This window comes from Caloenas nicobarica, chromosome 30, assembly GCF_036013445.1.
Source record: "Caloenas nicobarica isolate bCalNic1 chromosome 30, bCalNic1.hap1, whole genome shotgun sequence".
In the NCBI taxonomy this organism is placed as follows: domain Eukaryota; kingdom Metazoa; phylum Chordata; class Aves; order Columbiformes; family Columbidae; genus Caloenas; species Caloenas nicobarica.
The window spans coordinates 1,184,117-1,203,470 of record NC_088274.1 but is presented as its reverse complement, the minus strand read 5'-3'; the positions used below and the strand labels follow the sequence as shown (position 1 = coordinate 1,203,470).

At 51.5% G+C, this 19,354-nt stretch overlaps 2 protein-coding genes across 2 annotated transcripts; one reads left to right on the top strand and one right to left on the bottom strand.

The window, feature by feature from the left end:
• The first annotated feature begins 10,793 nt into the window (after positions 1–10,793).
• Positions 10,794–11,708, top strand: LOC135999824 (olfactory receptor 14J1-like). The gene has a single exon (XM_065653399.1). The coding sequence runs from the start codon at positions 10,794–10,796 to the stop codon at positions 11,706–11,708; it is 915 nt and encodes a 304-aa protein (XP_065509471.1).
• Positions 11,709–17,658: 5,950 nt separating this feature from the next.
• LOC135999823 (olfactory receptor 14J1-like) lies at positions 17,659–18,594 on the bottom strand. The gene has a single exon (XM_065653398.1). It carries the CDS (start codon positions 18,592–18,594, stop codon positions 17,659–17,661), a length of 936 nt encoding a protein of 311 aa, XP_065509470.1.
• Positions 18,595–19,354: the final 760 nt, after the last annotated feature.

The following is a 19,354-nucleotide window of genomic DNA, read 5'->3' as shown; positions in this document are numbered from 1 at the left end:
CCAAGGTGCTTTAATGACCCCTCTGGTGGCTTTGGCGCTGAGTCCATGAACCTCAGACACAGAGAGGAAGTTGAAGAAACCTCTCAAGAAGTCAAAGTCTCATTCAAACTCCAAAGTTTCTTATAATGTTAATGGGTCCCACTGAGGAACACTACTGAGGGACTGACCCCACCGTCTGGTTAGAGAAGGAAACTGGAGGCAAAGATGACAGGTCAGGAAAAACAAGGTGAAGGTCTCTCTGATGATCAGGAAACCTGGTTGTGTTTCATTAACCAAAGGGCCAAGCCCTGACCCCCAACCCTGGGAAGGCAGATCCTGTCACTCCCATGTTGCAAAGGGCTCTTCCTGAGACAGTGTGATGTTGGGCTGTGCAAGGCCAAGGGCAGGACTATGGTCCAACACCTCCCAGGTTCCTGGCTGGGGACAAGGAGGCCATGAGGCCCCTGTGCTGTAAGGACAAGGTGTCTCCTCACAGGCATCAGAGGTGGAGAAAACAGCCATAGCTAGGGGAGAACGAGCTCATGTCTGTTGGGGGTTTCAGCCTCTTTACATCCCTTGATCATCTCCACGACAGCCTGTGCTATGCTGTGGCATCACCTGCACCTCTTTCCCTGCAGGCTGGAGACATTCCCCCTGCTGCCCCACCTTGCTCTTGTCTGAGCATCTTCCTTCCTTTGCTGATCTCTCTCCATCCTCCCCAGCTGTTCCTTGAAGCACAAAGCCTTGGGCTGATGCAGACTCCCTCTGGGTGACCTGCTCCACCACAGCACTGCCCTTCCAGTCACATTCCTTTCTCTGCATGTCCAGCCGGAACCTACCCAGTTGCACTTTGTGGCATTATTTCTTTCTCAAGCTCTTTCCCACTATGAAGAAAACCTCCACCATCTCTGAAACCACCCTTCAAGCACTCTCAGGCTATTCCTACACTGCTGCAGCCTCCCCAGCGCTGCTGGGCCAGAGCAGCCCAGGTCCCTCAACATCCCACACCATGTGCACAAGGTCCTGAACCCTGCCTTGGCAGAGCCCTACACTCTCCAGTTCCTCCCTAGCTCTCCAAACTGGGAAGCCGCACACTGGCACACACCTGTGTGTGGGGTCACACCAGTGCTGAACCGAATGGGATGAGAACTCCAGGTGTCTGGGTCCCCACGCTCCTCCTCATGCAGCCCCGGGTGCAGCTGCCTTGTTCATGGTGAGCGTGCAGCACGGGCTTGTGTGGCGGCCCTTGTAGTGCCCAGGCCCTTCTCCTCAGGGTCACTGCTCAGCGTGTCAGGTCCTGGTCTGTCCTGATGGATGGGGTTATTCTCCTGCCCCCATAAAGCTCATTCAGAGCTTTCTGATGGTGGAATCACAAGGTTTCTCAAGGTCTGGACCCTCCTTGGACTGAAGCTCCATTTGTGGTCAGCTCTTGATGTTTACCTGCAGATGGCTTATCCTGGTGAGGGTGTCTCTCCAAAGATAACAGCATGAGGAGTTTCAGGGCACTACAAGCAGCCCCTCCTGGAGAAGCTGTGGGATCTTGGAGGTCTGGTGCTCATCATGCCAGAGGTCTGGAGTCTGAGGGGAAGTTGCCCTTTATGTGAGGGAGCAGCAGGAATGTGTGGAGTTCTGCCTGGGGACAGAGAATATCAGCTCAGAGCTGAGGAGTCAGCATGAGAGGGCAGAGCAACATGGGCAATGTTTTGGTGGGTGGACATCAGCTACAGACTCACTGATGAGGAAGAGGAATTAGATGAGGCCTCCTTCAGACAGATGAAAGTAGCCTCATGTTTGCAGGGCTGTGTCCTCATGGCAAACCTAAGATATCCCAATATTTGCAAGGTACCAGCCATCCAGGATGGGTTTGGATTTCATAGACAACAGAGGATTCAGTGAGGTGAGGTGCCTTGTGGGACTTCCCACCTACAAACCAGAAAGAGTTGGTCAGGGATGTAGCAGTCAGGGATGAGAAAGTAGAGCTAAGGCTCCTGGAAGATGGTAACAAGGCAAAGAGCAGGATTTCAGGAGAGCAGGCTTTGGCCTGCTGAGGGACCTACTTGGGTCCTATGGGATATGACCTTGGTGTCTGTAGCGTTTTTTCTCTCACATTTCCTCCCTCCTCTCTCCCACCTGCTGTTGTACTGTGTTTTATACCATTTCTCAAATACAATATCACAGAGGTGCTGCCAATATCATCGAGTGGCTCAGATTTGGCAAGTGTGGCTCCATCTTGGTGCCAGCCGAAATCAGCTCTGTCTGACGTCGGTCAAACTCTTGTTGTCTTCTCAGAGAGGTAACAACTGTAGCACAGCCACACTCAGCCCGGTTCCAAGACTTGGCCATGCAAATCCAAGACAGGGTGACAACATGTTGGATTTTACAAACTCCTTGACCATGAAGAAGAAATGGGAAAGATCTTCTATCAGCAACCAGAGGAAGTCTCCAGTCAATGAGCAGGTTCCTATGGGGAACTGTAATTGCCCTGGCATTCACTGGCCAGGCAAAGCGGCAGGTGCCAACAGTCCAGAGGATCTTGGGCCAAGTTCTTAACACGGCTGCCTGGTGGGTCAACAAGGGTGATGCTCACCTGGATCTGGAACTGGCAAACAAGGCAGAGCTGGTCGAGGATGTGAACATCAGTGTCCACCTTGGCTGGTGTGAGCAGGAAACAGTGGGGTCCCAGGCACCAGAGGGGAGGGAGGAAGGCCAGCAGCAGAGCACAGGCTGGTGGGCTCCAGAGGAGAAGACTTTGACATGACTGGGGGGGCTGATAGAGGTGGTGCCAGGGAAGCAGCTCTGAAGGCTGAAGGAGCTCAGGAAATCTGACAGGCCTTACAGGACAGCCTGCTCTAAGAACGGGAGTGATCTCTCTGAGTACCCATGAGAAGTAGCATTTATCTTGTGAGGCTGCTCATCTGAACTGATGGAGCTCCAGGGGAAAAAGGCAACACACAGGAGGTGGGAGCGGGTCAAGCTGTAAAGGAGGAATTTAGAAACGTTTTCCATTGATGTGGCGATGATGCCACAGCTGCCCTGGACTTGAAACCTGCAGGGGAGGCTGAGGGCAGCCAGATGAGCTGACACTGCTTCCCTACAGTAAAATAACCGACCAGGGTAACATGGACCTGCTGCTGATCTTTGTAAGAGTAGAAGCAGACAGGACTGAGGTACTTCACAGCTTCTTTGCCTCCATCTTCACCAGCAAGGTCTCCTGGGGCTTTGTTCCTGAAGGCAGGAGTCTGGAGAACACCCAGGAGTGGATGGGGCTCAAGTCAGGAGTTACTTGAGCAAACTCAGACACCATGACAGAAAAGGAAATGGGTCATTTCACCAGCTCCCAGAACACAAGTATCGCTGTGCTGTGGCACCTGACGTTCCCAAAAACACCCACCTCTTGGTCCAGAGGAGTGTGACTCCTCTTGAGCTGTCCTGCCCTGTCTCCTCATTCATGTGGTGATTTAAGCACCCACTTTTCTGACATCTTCAATCTTCATCAGAAGACGCTCCAGATCAATGTGAACGGGAGACTGCTGAGAGCACCTGTTCTGGAAAGGGAGGGAAGGGTGAGCAGGGAAGGAAACAGAAGAAATACTGGTTTATGGCTATTTATTAAGGAAATGCTCTCTGTTTGGCTGTTCCTGAAATCTCTCTAATCACCCACACCAGACTTGAAGCCTTTTGGAAAATGATGCCCAGAGGCTGCCATGAAAGGGCATTTTAGATATTAGTGAGCCCTCTGGTGCTGTGATGCTGAACTGCAGCTACTGAAAGAATGAACAAAGCTCTAATGAAGTGAAAGGCAGAAGAAAACCCCAAGTTTCTGAGGGTGTTTGGGACCCCACGAAGGGCCATCACTGACACAGCTGTGAAGGAAACAACCACTCGAGGTCCCTGTCCCTGGAGGCTGGTGACGGAAAGACTTGGAGGCACTGGTTACAGGTGGTGAGGGCAATGTGGAGGTGGCTCTGGTGCCATGTCAGCCCTTGATGCTTGTTTATACCCAGAATGGCTGAGCCCTGACCCCTGGGACCTTGCAAATTTTTCTCAAATGTTTTTCAAGGCTTTGCCTGTAGACAGTGTTTTGTGTTTTGTGTTTTGGGGGTGGGTTTTATGTGAAGTGCTGTTGCTTTAACTGCAAGGCTCTGGTTTTCTGTGGAGTTGGAAATGCCTGTGACTTCCTCACAACTCATCCAGCTTCTTTCATAGACCTGGCAATGGTCACCAGTCACCTCAATGTCCCAGTCCCAAACTTGCTTGAACCCTCTATTTGTATCTGTACCCCATCACTCCAGGATGTTCAAACATCCACCAGGTTCATGGATGGTTCCTGGTGACCATCCAAGTGTGGGCAGTGTAAGAGAGGAGCAGAGCAAGGTCAGCTCATGGGCCATGCCTGAGCACAGCCACCCCCAGCAGCAGCCATTCCCCATCTCCCAGGCACAGCCATGCCCACAAGATGGAAATGTCACTACCATACACGATTAGCCCAAGAGAGGCCTTTCTTCCTTCCATATTCCCAGGAAAATCTTCCTCCTATTCCTCCTCCACCTGCACACGTCAACTGCTTTCCATTTCTGGGCTCAGACATGGCTGTAAGGGTTCACTAAAGCCATCGGCCATCTCATTGTTTCTCCCTGACATGCCCTGACCCTCTCCCACACCTACACATGGCCAGTCACAGCTGCTCAGGGTCTCCTGCTCCTCAGAAGAGGCCTTGAGCTTCTTGGTTCTTCCTGGTGCTTATTATAAACTTCCTCGCTCTCTCCAGAGCCCATGCTGAGCTTTCTTGTCCATGACAACCCCTTTATGACCATGTGTTAGTAAGTGGTTGTCTTTTTATGATCATTTGTGCAGAAAGGGTAATCCCAGGAAATCACCAACTACATAAAAACTGATGATGAGTGAAATGCCATGAAGACCTTATGAGTTACCCCCGTGTCTGCTTCTCCTGGAAGGAGTCTGTCCCGAGAAGGGGATCCAGCTTCTGCCAGTCTCTGGACAGGCACATGAGCAGTGTCCATGGCACCTGGGGAGGAACAGGGTGACTTTTGCCAGACCACCCGTCATCTGATCCACCTAGATACGTACTTGTGGATGGGGTATCAAGCCTTATAGTGTAAATACCTATTTGATGGGCACTGCCAGTGGGGCTACCACACATGCAGACTGAAATGTTGCAGATATTTATATTTGGGCAGGTTAACCTTTTCCTATTTTTTTTTTTACTTACACTTTTAGAGAAATTACATGATCACTTGAAGGATTATTGATGCGTTTTAACATGATTATCCACAGAAGGCCCACCAGCTTTGCATCTCAAGAAATGGGATGCCAGAGGTCAAGGGAAGGATGGTTTGGGCTCTGTCCTGGGATGTGGGAAACTGGAACGTGCTCACATCTCCCCAACACCCTGCCCTCCTCAATGAGGGGTATGAGAAATTCTGGTGAAGGTCTGAACTCACAGTTATGACAAGTATCTTATGTCTAACTGCAGCCAATGGTGTCCTGCCAGCTCAGCAGTTGGGCTTCCAACCCTGGAGGAATTTCAAAGACATATAGATGTGGTGCTAAGGGATATGGTTTAGTGTTGGACTTGGCAATGTTAGAAGATGCAGTTGGACTCGATGATCTTATGTGTCTTTTCCAAACTAAATGATTTTATGATTCTGTAATTCTCTGATTCTATGATTGCAGCTGAAACCACTTCAATTCCCATCACCTCCAGCTTCCCTCAAGGGCGGCTGTTGTGTGGCACAACTGTCCTGGCTCTCCAGGCAGGTTGGGCACTGGTTTGGTGCCTGCATTGGGAGTTTTCCCCTTCCTGGAGTACAAGAGCTTCGATGAGAGAAGGTTATAGAGATTTGGGTGGCAGAGGTCTGAAGTCGTCCTTTCAAAATCTGAGCAGGCTGAGCTTTGGAGCCAACAGAGAACAGAGAAGCTCTCAAGGATGTTTTAGAATAATGGCACTATCACTAATAACAGTCACAGATAACTCCTTATTCTCAGTGATGTTCATGAGCTGAAGCTCTTTAATTTCATTCCCATTCTTGCTTCTCAAAACAGCTCGTACACCTCAGTAGTTCACCTTTTGCATGAAGTTCTTAGTAATTTTCTCTCACTCCTGCCTTTCCTAATTTTTCTCCTTTTTTTCTGTTGTAAGGAGGAGGTGGCATAGGGGAGTTGTTTCTTTTTTTGGCAAAGAAAGCCAAAGAACAGATCCCAGATAAGTGCAAAGGCACAAAGGAAGCCAGAATGTTTATGTGGTGTCCACTGACACTCACCATCACCTGCATTTCCAGTCTCTGAAGTCCCGAAAGTGCAACAGAAACTGGAGTTCTGAGCTCCCTTTATCTGCCCTACGTGACACATGTCAAATGAAAGTACCCCAGTCAAATGGCTGGTTTTGATTCTCTTTACAGCCCAAAGCATCACATGGGTCAGGAGACAAGCCAGGATACCCAATGAGGACTCACATGCTCTGCACTTAAAGTTCAGGTGTTCCCAGGAATCTCAGCAGACAAGAGGTGCCGATTCCTGGGTGCAAGGAGCTGATCAAGAGCCTCGTCTCCGTTTCTGTAACTATGGCTTTGCTGCCTGGCTGATGTGCAGACTCTGTACGCGGATGCTGACACCTGTTGAGCAACCTACTCTGAAAGGATCAACAAGGTGAGCATGAGGACAGCAAAAAAGAAGATGCTGGGTTGGGGCAAATGAAAAGGGATGCACAAGATGTGGTCAGGACTGTTTGGGGGCACTTGTAAAGCAGCCCTGGAGCTCATGTGAATGATTCCTGTAGTCAAAGAGATCCTGAGAGCTCTCCCTAAATTGAACACATGAAGGGGATGAAAGGACAGCATCATTCAGGCTGGATGAGACCTCGAGAGGTTTCTTGACCAACCTCCTGCTCAAAGCAGGATCAGACCAGATTACTCAGGGCTTTATCCAAACTCATCTTGGACACTTTCTGGGGTAGAGTGGATGTGCACTCCTGGGAAACAGCTTCCAGTGCTTGACTGTCCTCAGGATTGGGAAGTTTCTCCCTTTCTATAGAACCTTTCCAAGCCCAATCATCCAGATTTTTTTTATCCCTCTACTTGCACACTTACACAGACCATAATATCCTTCCTTGGACACAAGAATATTGTGGGGGATGATGCTGAATGCCTTGCTGACTGCCAGGTAACAGACCACCACTGCTCTCCCCACGTCCTGCAACCCTGTCCTTTCCTCACAGAAAGCAAAGAGGATGGACAGACACAACCTGCCCTGGGTAAACCCCATCACCTTCTCTTCCAGACACCCAGAAATGGGGTCCCAGTGGACATGTTCTGGGGCACAGCCCTTAGTTCCCCTGCTCACCCATTGGCCATTTTTGAGAAGTGCACACACTATGTGAGAGCTGCCAGTGGTCAGGGAGTCCCCCAAGTCTCCATGAGCTTTCCAAGATGGTGGAGAGTGGCCTCCCTGTGACATGGTCCTGCTGTCTCAGCTCCTGGGATGCTGCTCCTCCTGTCCCATAGACTGAAAAGGATTGTGTTAGTGCCAGGGACCCCTGACTTGATCCCCACCCACTGCTGGTTGGTCTCCTCCATATTCCTGCGTCCAGTCACAGAGCCCTGGGAGACCTTGCTGGTGAAGATGGAGGACAAGAAGACACAGGAATTCTCACTTCTTTCACTGATAAAATTCATCCATGGCCACCCAGTGTCTTTCTTTCTCCTTTAACTGTTCCTGAAGTAGTAACAGCTCATAATTAGGCCCTTGAATTCCCTTACAGGTCTAGACTGAGTTTTAATCTGGACTGTTGCTGCGCTTGGAGGCTGCTGTCCTTGAAGACCACATGAACTAACTTCTGCCACCCTGCCTTGGCAGTTTATTCCGTCCGTGTTGCAGCTCTGTCTGCAACACTGACAGCTCCAGCTCAGCCAGTCAGGTCCCTGGCTGAGGACATTGCCACCCATCTGGGCTGAACCACCCCAGCTGTGGCACCAGCCCAGCTCTGACCTGCCCCAAGGAAACCTGGTACCAAGTGTCCAAGAGCCCACGGGTGCAAAGGCTTTGCTTCAGAGCACAGACATGGCATGGCCCAAGATTGCTGAATGTCTCTCTAGCCCTAGGAGTATAAAACCAGAATAAAATGCCTAAATTCCTTCAACTGAAGATATTCCTCCCCAGCTTGGAAAAATTTGATCCGTTGCTATGATCTTCCTGGTGTCCTGTCTAATGATGGGACAAGCAAAAATGTTTCTCATGCCCAAATTTTTTTCTAATATGAACAATGCTACTGCAGGAAAGAAGTGTCTCTGTACAGGTGAGAGAAGAAACATCAGTGATTACTTCACACTGTTTCATGGCACATTCCCCTGGAGATCCAGGAACACCACAAGAGAGCCAGGACGGGCCAGAGAAAGGGACATCATGGGCTGCTCCTGTGCTGCTGAGCTGGGCTGGGCTCCTGGGACAGAGGGAGCTCATGGCAAGCAGCAGCGCTGCAGAGAGACAGCTCTGCCCAGGAGCAGCTCCTCTGCAAAGCGCAGCAGGGCTGAGGGCTCTGCCTGCAGTACCGAGGGGACAGGAGCCAGGCACAGAGAGGGGAAAGGCAATGTAGGTCGTAGGTTGCTGAGGGCTTGTTGACAGACAAATCTTCACAGTCCTAACACGGTAAGTCTCTGCATGTAGGACAATGCAGCTGCATTTCCTGGAGGGATCTCCTAAAGCTGGCACATGACACAGTTTGCAGGATCTGTCAGGTCTCTCACACACTATCTCTGTTGTAGAGAAGAACACACTCCAGAGCAGAGCTTCCCTGCTGCCCTGTCAGTGGGAAAGGGCATGATGGCACCTTCTGCTGAGGGTGACTGCAGGGGGAGCACCAGGGCTGTCCTGCAGAGCAGGGTCCCTGCACCCCAGGGCTGTGCTGGGGCAGGGACTCTGCCGCCTGCCAGGGTCAGCGCTCAGCCTGCCTGGGGAGATCCCAACAACACTGAGGGGAGAAGCTGTGGGGGGAAGGAGCGACCCCCGGCAGGGCAGGGTCCTTCTGCTGCTGGGTTCTCCATGGGTCAGGGCTGCTCACAGCTCCAGCTCACTGCAGACTACTTCCAATTGGATGTGTCAAGCACAAGGTCTATAGTGTTATTAGTGTAGATATAACGAGCTTTCCTGAGTCTGTCCTTTCAGTTTCCTCTTCCAAGACTGGGGGGAGGGAGGTGTAGGAAAGGATAAATGCAGAAGGAGGTCTCAAGTTTTAACAAGTCACTGAAACTCCTGAACTGCAGCTCTGAGTGATCAGTACATTTGCCAGAAGACTCAGAACATCCCTTCAGCCACTCTTCTGCCTATGGACAGCAGCAGCATCACCTTTGCTGGACCCCTCAGCTTTAGTCTGACCTGTCCTGTTTTCCGTGCAGCAAACAGGAAGATGCCCCCAGGCAGTGCCCTGCAAACAGGGAGGATCTGCAGGGCCCAAGTGAGGGCACAGAGGGTGGGATGGTCTGGGAGTGCTGACAGGGAAAAGACATGGACAGGGAAACACCTCCCAGGAGGAAAATCTCCCTGCAGCAAGGATATGATCTGGGAAGGAGAGGAAAAAGAAAACAGAAATGTTGTAGGAGGGAGAATGCGGGAAACTCTGTACGAAGCCCTCCAATGCAGATCCCTCCTCTGAGCAGCCCCCTCACCTCCTCTCCCACCCAGCAAAGCCTCTGCCCTCAGGGCCGGGGGCTCCAAGGCATGAAGCAGCTCCTGTGCAGCCAGAGCTCCAGTTCCCTCTGCAGAGCACAGGGGCTGAGAGCAGCTGCCCGGCAATGCTGGTGTGTGGGAGGTGGCTGCACAGCTGGGGAAGGGTGACGCTGTCTGAGTGCCCGGCTGCCTCTGCCCTGGCCTCTCTCACACCCACCCTCACCGCATTTTCCTTCTTGCTCCACTGTTCTGGGTCACTGCTGTTGTGATCTTGGTCTTGCTGTCAGGCTCTCTGGGGATGGGAGTTTCAGCTGCAGTCACAGCCTGACCTTGTGGGTCCTTTCCTGCAGCTGTGTCCATGGGAACACGTGTCCCAGCTTTCCTCTGCCCTGTGGGGCTGTGGGCAATGCAGTCTGTGGGGCTGGGGAATGAGCCATGTGTGTCCTGGAGTAAATGCGGGGTACTGAGACCTTGGGAAAGGGTTAGTCATGTTGTGGCCTGAGGTGCATCTTTCTGCTCTCAGCAGCGGCTGGTGTCTTTTCAGGGTAACATGGCAGTGTGATCAGCCTCCATCTCAGAAAGCTGCCAGCCCAGGGCAGCTGGGAGCAAGACAGAGGGACAGAGCAGCTGCCCTCACTCTGCACTAAGCCACACACGTTCTCTTGCTTTGCGGGACTCGCTCTGTTCTCCCTGAGCACAGTAGAAATGCTGAGGGTTTATGACACCCAACAAAATCTGCAGTGACCATGGGGGGAGGTGTAAAAACCCTGGAACTCCTAAACTTCATTCACCATCTCTGTTACTTATCACTGGGAATGCAAGTGCTGACAGCCCTTCTATGTTAGCAGAACCAGGACAGTCCCCACTGTTCCCTGACTGCACTTCAGCAGGGCTGGGCTGACTTAGCGAGAGCCCATGGGCAGAGGCCCTGCTTTTGGTTGCACATTTGGCCAGCACCAAGCCGGGCTCCAGCCACAGTGCTGAAGAAAGTTCTCCTAGAAAAAGAAAAGGGTGTCTGTGTGTAACAGGGGAGGGTCTATGGGAGTTGGTTTGATTATTGTCAGAGGACTTTCCCCTGGCTTCTCACTGTCTTTTTTTTTTTTCTCATGACATTGCCCCATGCTCAGGAAAAGCAAATGTCCAACAGCAGCTCCATCACCCAGTTCCTCCTCCTGGCATTCTCAGACACACGGGAGCTGCAGCTTTTGCACTTCTGGCTCTTCCTGGGCATCTACCTGGCTGCCCTCCTGGGCAACGGCCTCATCATCACCACCATAGCCTGTGACCAGCACCTCCACACCCCCATGTACTTCTTCCTGCTCAACCTCTCCTTCCTTGACCTGGGCTTCATCTCCAGCACTGTACCCAAATCCATGGCCAATTCACTCCGGGACACGTGCGCCGTTTCCTACACAGGATGTGCTGCACAGGTCTTTTTTTCCTTTTTCTGTGGTACAGCAGAATATTGTCTCCTCACAATCATGTCCTACAACCGCTACGTTGCCATCTGCAAACCCCTGCACTACGGGACCCTCCTGGGCAGCAGAGCTTGTGTCCACATGGCAGCAGCTGCCTGGGCCACTGGGTTTCTCGCTGCTCTGCTGCACACGGCCAATACATTTTCACTGCCGCTCTGCAAGGGCAATGCCCTGGACCAGTTCTTCTGTGAAATCCCCCAGATCCTCAAGCTCTCCTGCTCAGATGCCTACATAAGGGAAGTTTGGCTTCTTGTAGGTACTGTCTGTTTAACTTTTGGCTGTTTTTTTTTCATTGTGCTGTCCTATGTGCAGATCTTCAGGGCCGTGCTGAGGATCCCCTCTGAGCAGGGACGGCACAAAGCCTTTTCCACGTGCCTCCCTCACCTGGCCGTGGTCTCCCTGTTTGTCAGCACTGTCATGTTTGTCTACCTGAAGCCCCCCTCCATGTCTTCCCCATCCCTGGATCTGCTGGTGTCTGTCCTGTACACAGTGGTGCCTCCAGCAGTGAATCCCCTCATCTACAGCATGAGGAACCAGGAGCTCAAGGGTGCCCTGTGGAAACTCATATCTTAGTGTTTTCTGAAGCAATAAACTGCCCATCTGCTTCTACATAAGAGTTTTAATGTAGCTAATTGCAGGCCTAGCCTGTCATCTGGATTTTCTGTTATTGGTTGGTTTTTTATTGTGATAATGTTGTCATGCCCTTTCTAATTCTCTCTCTGCTTTTCTTTTACAACCACTGGCTATGTAAATGAGGAGCCGTGCTCTCCTTGTCTCTTAAACAAAATAAACATTCCTGTAGTAACTTGTTTTTCACTATATCCTTCCTCCAAGGCCCTTTTGGAGGTTCAGGGAAAATTCCTGTGTGGGTGGGAGGAGGGGAAAAGAGTCCAGCCTGGCAGCACTGCCAGGGAGCACCAGCGCTTGGCCTTCCAGAGCTGTTCTCGTTCCACTCCCACACTCTCCTTCTCATCCCTCCTGTTGGTGCAAGGCCTGAGTGCTCTGGCAGCCTGGTCACCGTCCTGCTGTGTGTGAGTCCTGTGAGCGCAGGCAGGGACAGGCAATGGGCACTGCTGTGACAGAGCTGGCCTCCGTAACAGTACTTCTGTAAAGAAAAGTGATGTTCACAGGGCAGTGCCTGAAGGCTTAGGTCTTCTTCAAGTTCGTCTTAAGAACATGCACAAGAAAGCAGCCTGCAGGTTGAAACACCAGTGTACAGCTGAACAGTGTGTGTGTGCAGGGCTGGGCACACAGCAGTGTCCTCTCACAGCCAGGCCTCCTGCCAGAGACCTGCAGGACCAGCAGAGCAGGGTCTGGGCTGTGCCCGTGTGCACTGGACACCCTGAGGAAGGAGCCTCAGGTCAATCATCATGCACTGGCCCCTCACAACCACCATTGCCAGCACTGGCCTCTCACCCACAGAGGAACCAACAACACAGGCCCAGTGAGACTGATCTCAGCTGCCTTGGAGTGGATCATTGCAAGAACAAGCATGGGGAGAATTGCAGGTTGGTCAGCCTGCCTCTGTCCCTGGGAAGGGGATTGGACTCGTCCTCCTGTAGAATGCGATTTTAGCTCTTTTGAGAGTGATGCAAAGGTGGGTGGAGGCCTTGAACAACCTCCCCTGGTTCACCCGGCCTTGAGCAGGACAGTGAGACAAGATGAGTGAGACAAGGGCTCTCTTCAGGCAAGGCAAGGAAGCGAGATGGGTGTCTACAGCCTGCAGGGAAAGAGGGGCAGGTGCAGGACTGTGTAGAACACGCTTCAGTCTTGGTCAGGTCCTGGGGGCTAAGGAGGGGGATGGACGGGTGTGGTATTTTGAAGGTCAGTTGGGTCTCAGACACTCATAATCCAGTCAGAAGCGCGTGGCTGTGAAGGGGACTGTGGGGTCATTTCTGTCTCTGGAGATGACAGCCCAGCAGCAGGGACATGGCTGGGAAAGAACCTCGGCCTAAGTACCCACAGGCCCTACCCAGGAAGAGGCCTTGGAGACGGGCTGTCATGTCCATCCCACCTGAGTTCATGACGGGACAGCAGCAGGGACATGGTCGTGTCCATCAGAGAAGCTGAAAGGCCAGCAGCAGTGCTGGGATTTAGAAGATCATGGTGAGGTGACTTCTCTCTGGTCAAGTGCAAGACCACAAGAAGACTAACAGGTTGGGTTCCCTGTTTGAATTGCAGTTTCTGAGGTGGTAAAGCTTTCTCAAGTAGTGGGAAAAAGCAGCAGAGAAAAAAAAAAAGCCACCAAGTACAGATTGGGAAGTGGAGACTGGTTATCAGGAGGAAGAAATGTCCCTGGAAGGGCAGTGCCGTGGTGCAAGAGGTCACCCAGAGGGAGCTGGATCAGCCCATGGTTTGTGTTCCAAAGAACAGCCAGTGAGGGTGCAGACACATCCGTGAAGGAAGAGAAATGCTGGGGTGAGAGCAGGTGGGGAAGGGAGATGGGTGTCTACAGCCTGCAGGGAAAGAGGGGCAGGTGTGGGACCGTGTAGAACAGCCTGTGGTGGAGATGGCAAAGGGTGCTGGCAAGGCTGGAAGGCACCGACAGAACCCAGGTGTCTGTCTCCTTGGCCATGGCAGTTGTCTCTGCCACTGAGGCCTAGGAGAAGACATGTTGTCCCAATGGCACTGGGGCCTCGTTGCCTCCTTGCAGCCCCATGGGGAAGCTGGAAGTTGTTGTACCAGTGTTGTCCTTCCCTCGGCCTTGCACACCCACATCCCACGGTCCCAGGAAGAGCCCTGAGCCGTGTGTGAGGGACAGGATCCCCCTCCCCATTGCCTGGAGATCATGGCTTCTCCTTTCTGCTTCAGAAAGCAAACCAAGGGGTTTCTCAGCATCAGAGCCACCTGCACAGGGCCTTGGCCTACCTGCCATCACAGCCTCCAATTATCTGCTCTAACGAGTCTCTGGGGAGGCTTTGTCAGGAACAGCCCTCAGTGGGGCCCATTAATGCTTCAAGGAACTTTGAGGTTTTGCTGGTTTTTTTTGCTCCTCGAGAGCTTTGTTGAGTCTGTTCTCAGTAACTGATGTTCATGGACTCAGCCTCATATACTCCATGGGCTCATTAAAATGTTTCAAGCTCTGACAAGCCATGTCTCTTCCATCATTTTCTTCAAGTATTGAAGACTCGTAGAGGTAATTAGAGAAGTTTCAGGGGGGCAGGTAAAGAGGATATTTAGGATGAGCACTAGGAAGAAGTGAGAGAAGAATTCTCCCATGGATACTGGTGCAGAGTGTCTGCTGAGGAGGTTGGACAGGTGGGAAAAGCAGTCCCTTGAGGCCAGACACGGGATGGACACCCTTGCTCCTCACCTCTCCAACCTCCCTGTTTCGCTCATAGCCCCACTGGCAGTTACATCACTTTTCTTTACATCAGATTTTCCACTCAAGTTTGCACCTGATTGTTACAGCTTCTCTGCACGAATTACTTCATGCTTTCCTTAAAGATCTGGATTTAAATAGGCACAAAGAGGCTTTTTTAATTGGCAAAAAGCAAAAAAGATAATGAGAAAGAAAACACAACAGAACATAATGAACAATAAACTATACTCTATCGTTAGTTTAAGCAACTTCCAGTGAGGTCCATCACCACAACTGAAGAGTTGCCTACAGGGAGTATGAGAGCAATGGCTGAAAGACAATTCAGCTTTACCTGCCTGAAGCTCAAAGCAGGGAGAGAGGTGAGAGGGATCTGAATGAGCAAAGAGAGGAGAAGAACCTCTGGAGAACACTGGAAAGTGCAAATGTCCAGATAGGCTTCTGAAGAGATGACTGCAGACATGCTTTGTTGAATAATGACCAGTGGAAACATCTTGAAGGTCATGGAGATTAAATACAGAGCATGACTGACAGAGCTCTGGCAATGTAAGCCCAGGGAAAGGTCAAGATTTCTTCTCACACAATGAATCCACATTCTGAAAATTCATATTGAGATATTCCACTGATAGTTATGGAACGTGTTGAATCATCTCAACTGACTAAGAAGTTGTGGGGATTTTTTTTTCCTGTTTTGTTTTTTTTTTTTTTAGGTATTTAGTGCAGTTCTCATCTTTTCAGGCAGAACTCCATGGTCTGACCATAAGCCATCAGTGCAAATCTCTCGAGTCCCCAGTTCACCTGAGGTATCTGCCTGGGACTGGCAGTTATCAGAGAAGACTGATAGAGCCCTGTTGCTTCCATCTTGTACATCTGGTTTTTTGTATGCTTAGTTAGATAAGTTTCAAGAATGTAGTTAAAGAGTAAGGCATGTAAAGAGCACATAGAAGAAGTGATAGAGGAATTCTCCAGTTGATATCAATGCAGACTGTCTCCTTAGGAGGTGTGGACAGGTGGGAAAACCAGTCCCCTGAGGTCCATCACTGTATGGACAACCTTGCTCCTCACCTCTCCAACCCCACCATGTCTCTCTGTTTGTGCGGTTGGCTGCATCAGTGGAAAATATATATCCATATGAGACACATATGGTTTAGATTCCTCCCCGAGCAGGTTTTAGGTTGACAGTCTATCCAGAAGTTCACCTTGGATTCCTGAATCTACACAGACAACTCAGAAAAAGGCAAACACACACAAATGAATGATTCTGGGATGGACAGTTCTTGAGCTTGAAGGTCACAGAAGCATAAAATATCTCAAGTTAGAAAGGACCCATAGGGTTCGTTAAGTCCTCTTGGCACTTCACAGGACTACCTAACACTAAACCTTATGACTAGGAGTGTCAGCTGGACTCTCCATGGACTCTGAGAGGCTTGGTGCAGTGACCAGTTCCTTGAGGATCCTGTTCGTGTGACCATCAACCTCTCAGTGAAGAACCTTTTCCTCATGTCCCATCTGAACTTCTCCTGATGGAGCTTCATTCCATTTCCTCAGGTTCTATCGCTGGTCACCAAAGAGAGAAGATCTACCCGTCTTCCTCCACTGCCCCCCTTGAGGAAGGTGCAGACAGCGATGAGCTCCATCCAGCCCCAGCCGCGTCCCATGCAGGGTCTGCAGACAGCCCTGCTCTGGGCTCTGCCAAGCTCTGGGCAAGAAGAGAGGCCGGGCAGGGCTGGCTGTTCCCTGACACAGGCACCGAGTCCCGCAGGAGGAAGGAGAGGGACAGAGAGCAAACCTGACCCATCAACTGGGGGAGTGGCCAGTGCTGGAAATGGCGACAGGAGAGGCAAAGGTCCTGGGCACCTTCCCAGTCTGTCCATGCACCAAGGGCACAGAGCGGCCTCCTCTCTCTGCCCCTGCGTGTCTTGGCTCTGCACCTCACCCCACTGCAGTGTGTCCTCCCCCTGCACGGTCACACAGCTCAGCCAGCACTGGGCTGTCCTCTCCCGGGCACTTTCCAGCTCAGCACAGCCCCTCCCCAGCTCTCCCCACAGCCCATTTCTCTCCAGCCCAGCCCAGCAGAGCAGCCCAGTCTGGGCTGGCCCCACAGCCGTGCCCAGTGCAGGGGGCTGCAGAGCTCTGGGCACTCACCCCACAGCCCCAGCCCCTCTGAAGGGCGCAGCAGCTGCTGGGGGCACAGATGGGTCTCAGCCTCCCCCACAGCCCCAGGGCTGGAGCTGGACATGGCACAAGGACATGGAGACCAGTGGAAATCCAGGACTGCTGATGTCAACTCCAGGAGACCCCCAGCACAGACGGCCTGTGTCCCTCAGTGCCAGCCCCTCTCCCCAGGCCAGAACAAGAGTCCTGGTCCAGCAGCAGAGCGGCCTGCCCCAAATGAGTGTCTGCAGAAAGAGGTTTCTCTTGCTCCTGGACTCCTCTCTGCAGGCACAGAAATGCTCCCTTGTCCAGCACTGCAAAGCCATGTCCTACTGCTGGCCATGGCCATGGCTGCAGGGTTAATAACACAGGGATGTTCTAGTTCCTGCTGAGCAGTGCTTACCCAGCATCAAGGCTTTTTCTACTTCTCAAACCACCACACCAGCGAGTAGTCTGGGTATTGGAGAGAATTTGGGAAGGGGACATGGCTGGGACAGCTGACCCCAACTGGGATCCCAAGGGATCTTCCCAAGCATATGACATCATGCTCAGCACTAAAAGCTGGGAGCAAAAGAAGGGAGGGGAGGACATTGGGCGTGATGATGTTTATCTTCCCAAGGAATTGTTATGTGTGATGAAGCCCAGTTTTCCTGGAGATGGCCAAAGACCTTCCCGGCTGATGGGAAGCAGCAAATGATTTGTTTATTTTGCTTTGCTTATGAACACAACTTTTGATTTACCAATTAACCTACCTTTATCTCAACTGAGGAACTGTCTCACTTTTACACTTCCAATTCTCTCCCCCAACCCACTTTGGAGGAGTGAGCAAGTGGCTGTGTGGTGCTGAGCTGCCTACTGGGGTCAAACCATGACAGTACATTGGGATAGCAGCTCATAAAAAACATGCCAAGAAGTGAGTTGAATACTACTATTTCATTGCAATTAGTATTATCAAAGGTATTAAGAAAATAACAAAATAAGGAAAAGAACAAAAGATAGTCCTGAGATTTCCTGAGATACTGTTGGGTTCTTATAAGGCATGTGAGTACCTTAATGATGCTGAAAGAGTAAGTGTTCAAACACTTTCCTCAGGGAATTTTTGATCTCTTTGTTCCTCATGCTGTATATGAGGGGGTTCACTGCTGGAGGCAAAACTGAGTAGAGAACTGCCATCACCAAATCCACGGATGGCGAGGAAAGGGAAGGGGGCTTCAGGTAGGCAAAAAAAGAGGTGCTTGCAAACAGGGAGACCACGGCCAGGTGAGGGAGGCACGTGGAAAAGGCTTTGTGCCGTCCCTGCTCAGAGGGGATCCTCAGCACGGCCCTGAAGATCTGCACATAGGACAGGAGGATGAACACAAAACAGACAAAGAATACAGAGGCACCAAATATAACAAGCCCAAGTTCCCTGAGATAGGCATCTGAGCAGGAGAGCTTGAGGATATGGGGGATTTCACAGAAGAACTGGTCCAGGGCATTGCCCTTGCAGAGCGGCAGTGAAAATGTATTGGCCGTGTGCAGCAGAGCACTGAGAAACCCACAGGCCCAGGCAGCTGCTGCCATGTGGACACAAGCTCTGCTGCCCAGGAGGGTCCCGTAGTGCAGGGGTTTGCAGATGGCAACGTAGCGGTCGTAGGACATGACTGTGAGAAGAGAATATTCTGTTGCAATCAAGAAGGAAAGCAGAAATATCTGTGCAACACAACCCAAGTAGGAGATGGCCCTGATGTCCCACAGGGAATTTGCCATTGAATTCGGAACAGTGGTGGAGATGAAGCCCAGGTCGAGGAGGGAAAGGTTGAGGAGGAAGAAGTACATGGGGGTGTGGAGGTGCTGGTCACAGGCTATGGTGGTGATGATGAGGCCGTTGCCCAGGAGGGCAGCCAGGTAGATGCCCAGGAAGAGCCAGAAGTGCAAGAGCTGCAGCTCCCGTGTGTCTGAGAATGCCAGGAGGAGGAACTGGGTGATGGAGCTGCTGTTGAACATTTGCTGCCTCTGCTGAGGACCTGCCCAAAGAAGAAAAGACAGTGACAGCTTCGGTGAGACATCACTGAAGAAAAAAAACATGTCATTTCTCATAGAAAATCCCTTCCCTGAAAGAGCAATGATTCCGCTCATTCTCCACACTACCAGCTGAATGGCATGGTTCTTCACAGCTTAAAATGTAGCTTCAGCATCTAGTTTCCATGAGGATGCTTCTGGGACAGGACTCCCAGTGTTGGTGTACAAACAAAAACTGACTCACATCCTCACCCCAACCCTAGAGAGTAAGAGCACCAGGACAGGTGGAGAAACAGGGAAGAACACGGCAGTGCTACAGAAGAAATAAAGCAAGGACAGAAAGGCAGACGGGCATGATGGGAAGCCTTCTCCCTACCCAGCTGTGCTCACTGCCACTCACATGATGTCACGGTAGGGCAAGTGCTTTTAGCATCTTTTTTGTGTACCACCTTCTAGGAACCCTTCACCTGCAGGTCCAGCTGCTGAGGTGGTGACTCATGCCCTGGACCCCATGGCTTCGGGGCAGAGGCGCTGCTTGGGAGGAGAGGAGAGCAGGGGGTTGCACTGGGAAATGAGTCTGCACTGCAGAAGATAGCAGGGGGGTTCCTGAATCCCCTCCCCAGCATTTCTGGTCCCAGCTCCCTCTCCCTGCCCATGTCTCTGCTGCCTGGAGCTGTCCCTGCTGGGAGCTGCATCTCTGTCCCTGGGTCTGCTCCCTGTCACTGCTCATAGAGTCAAACTCTCC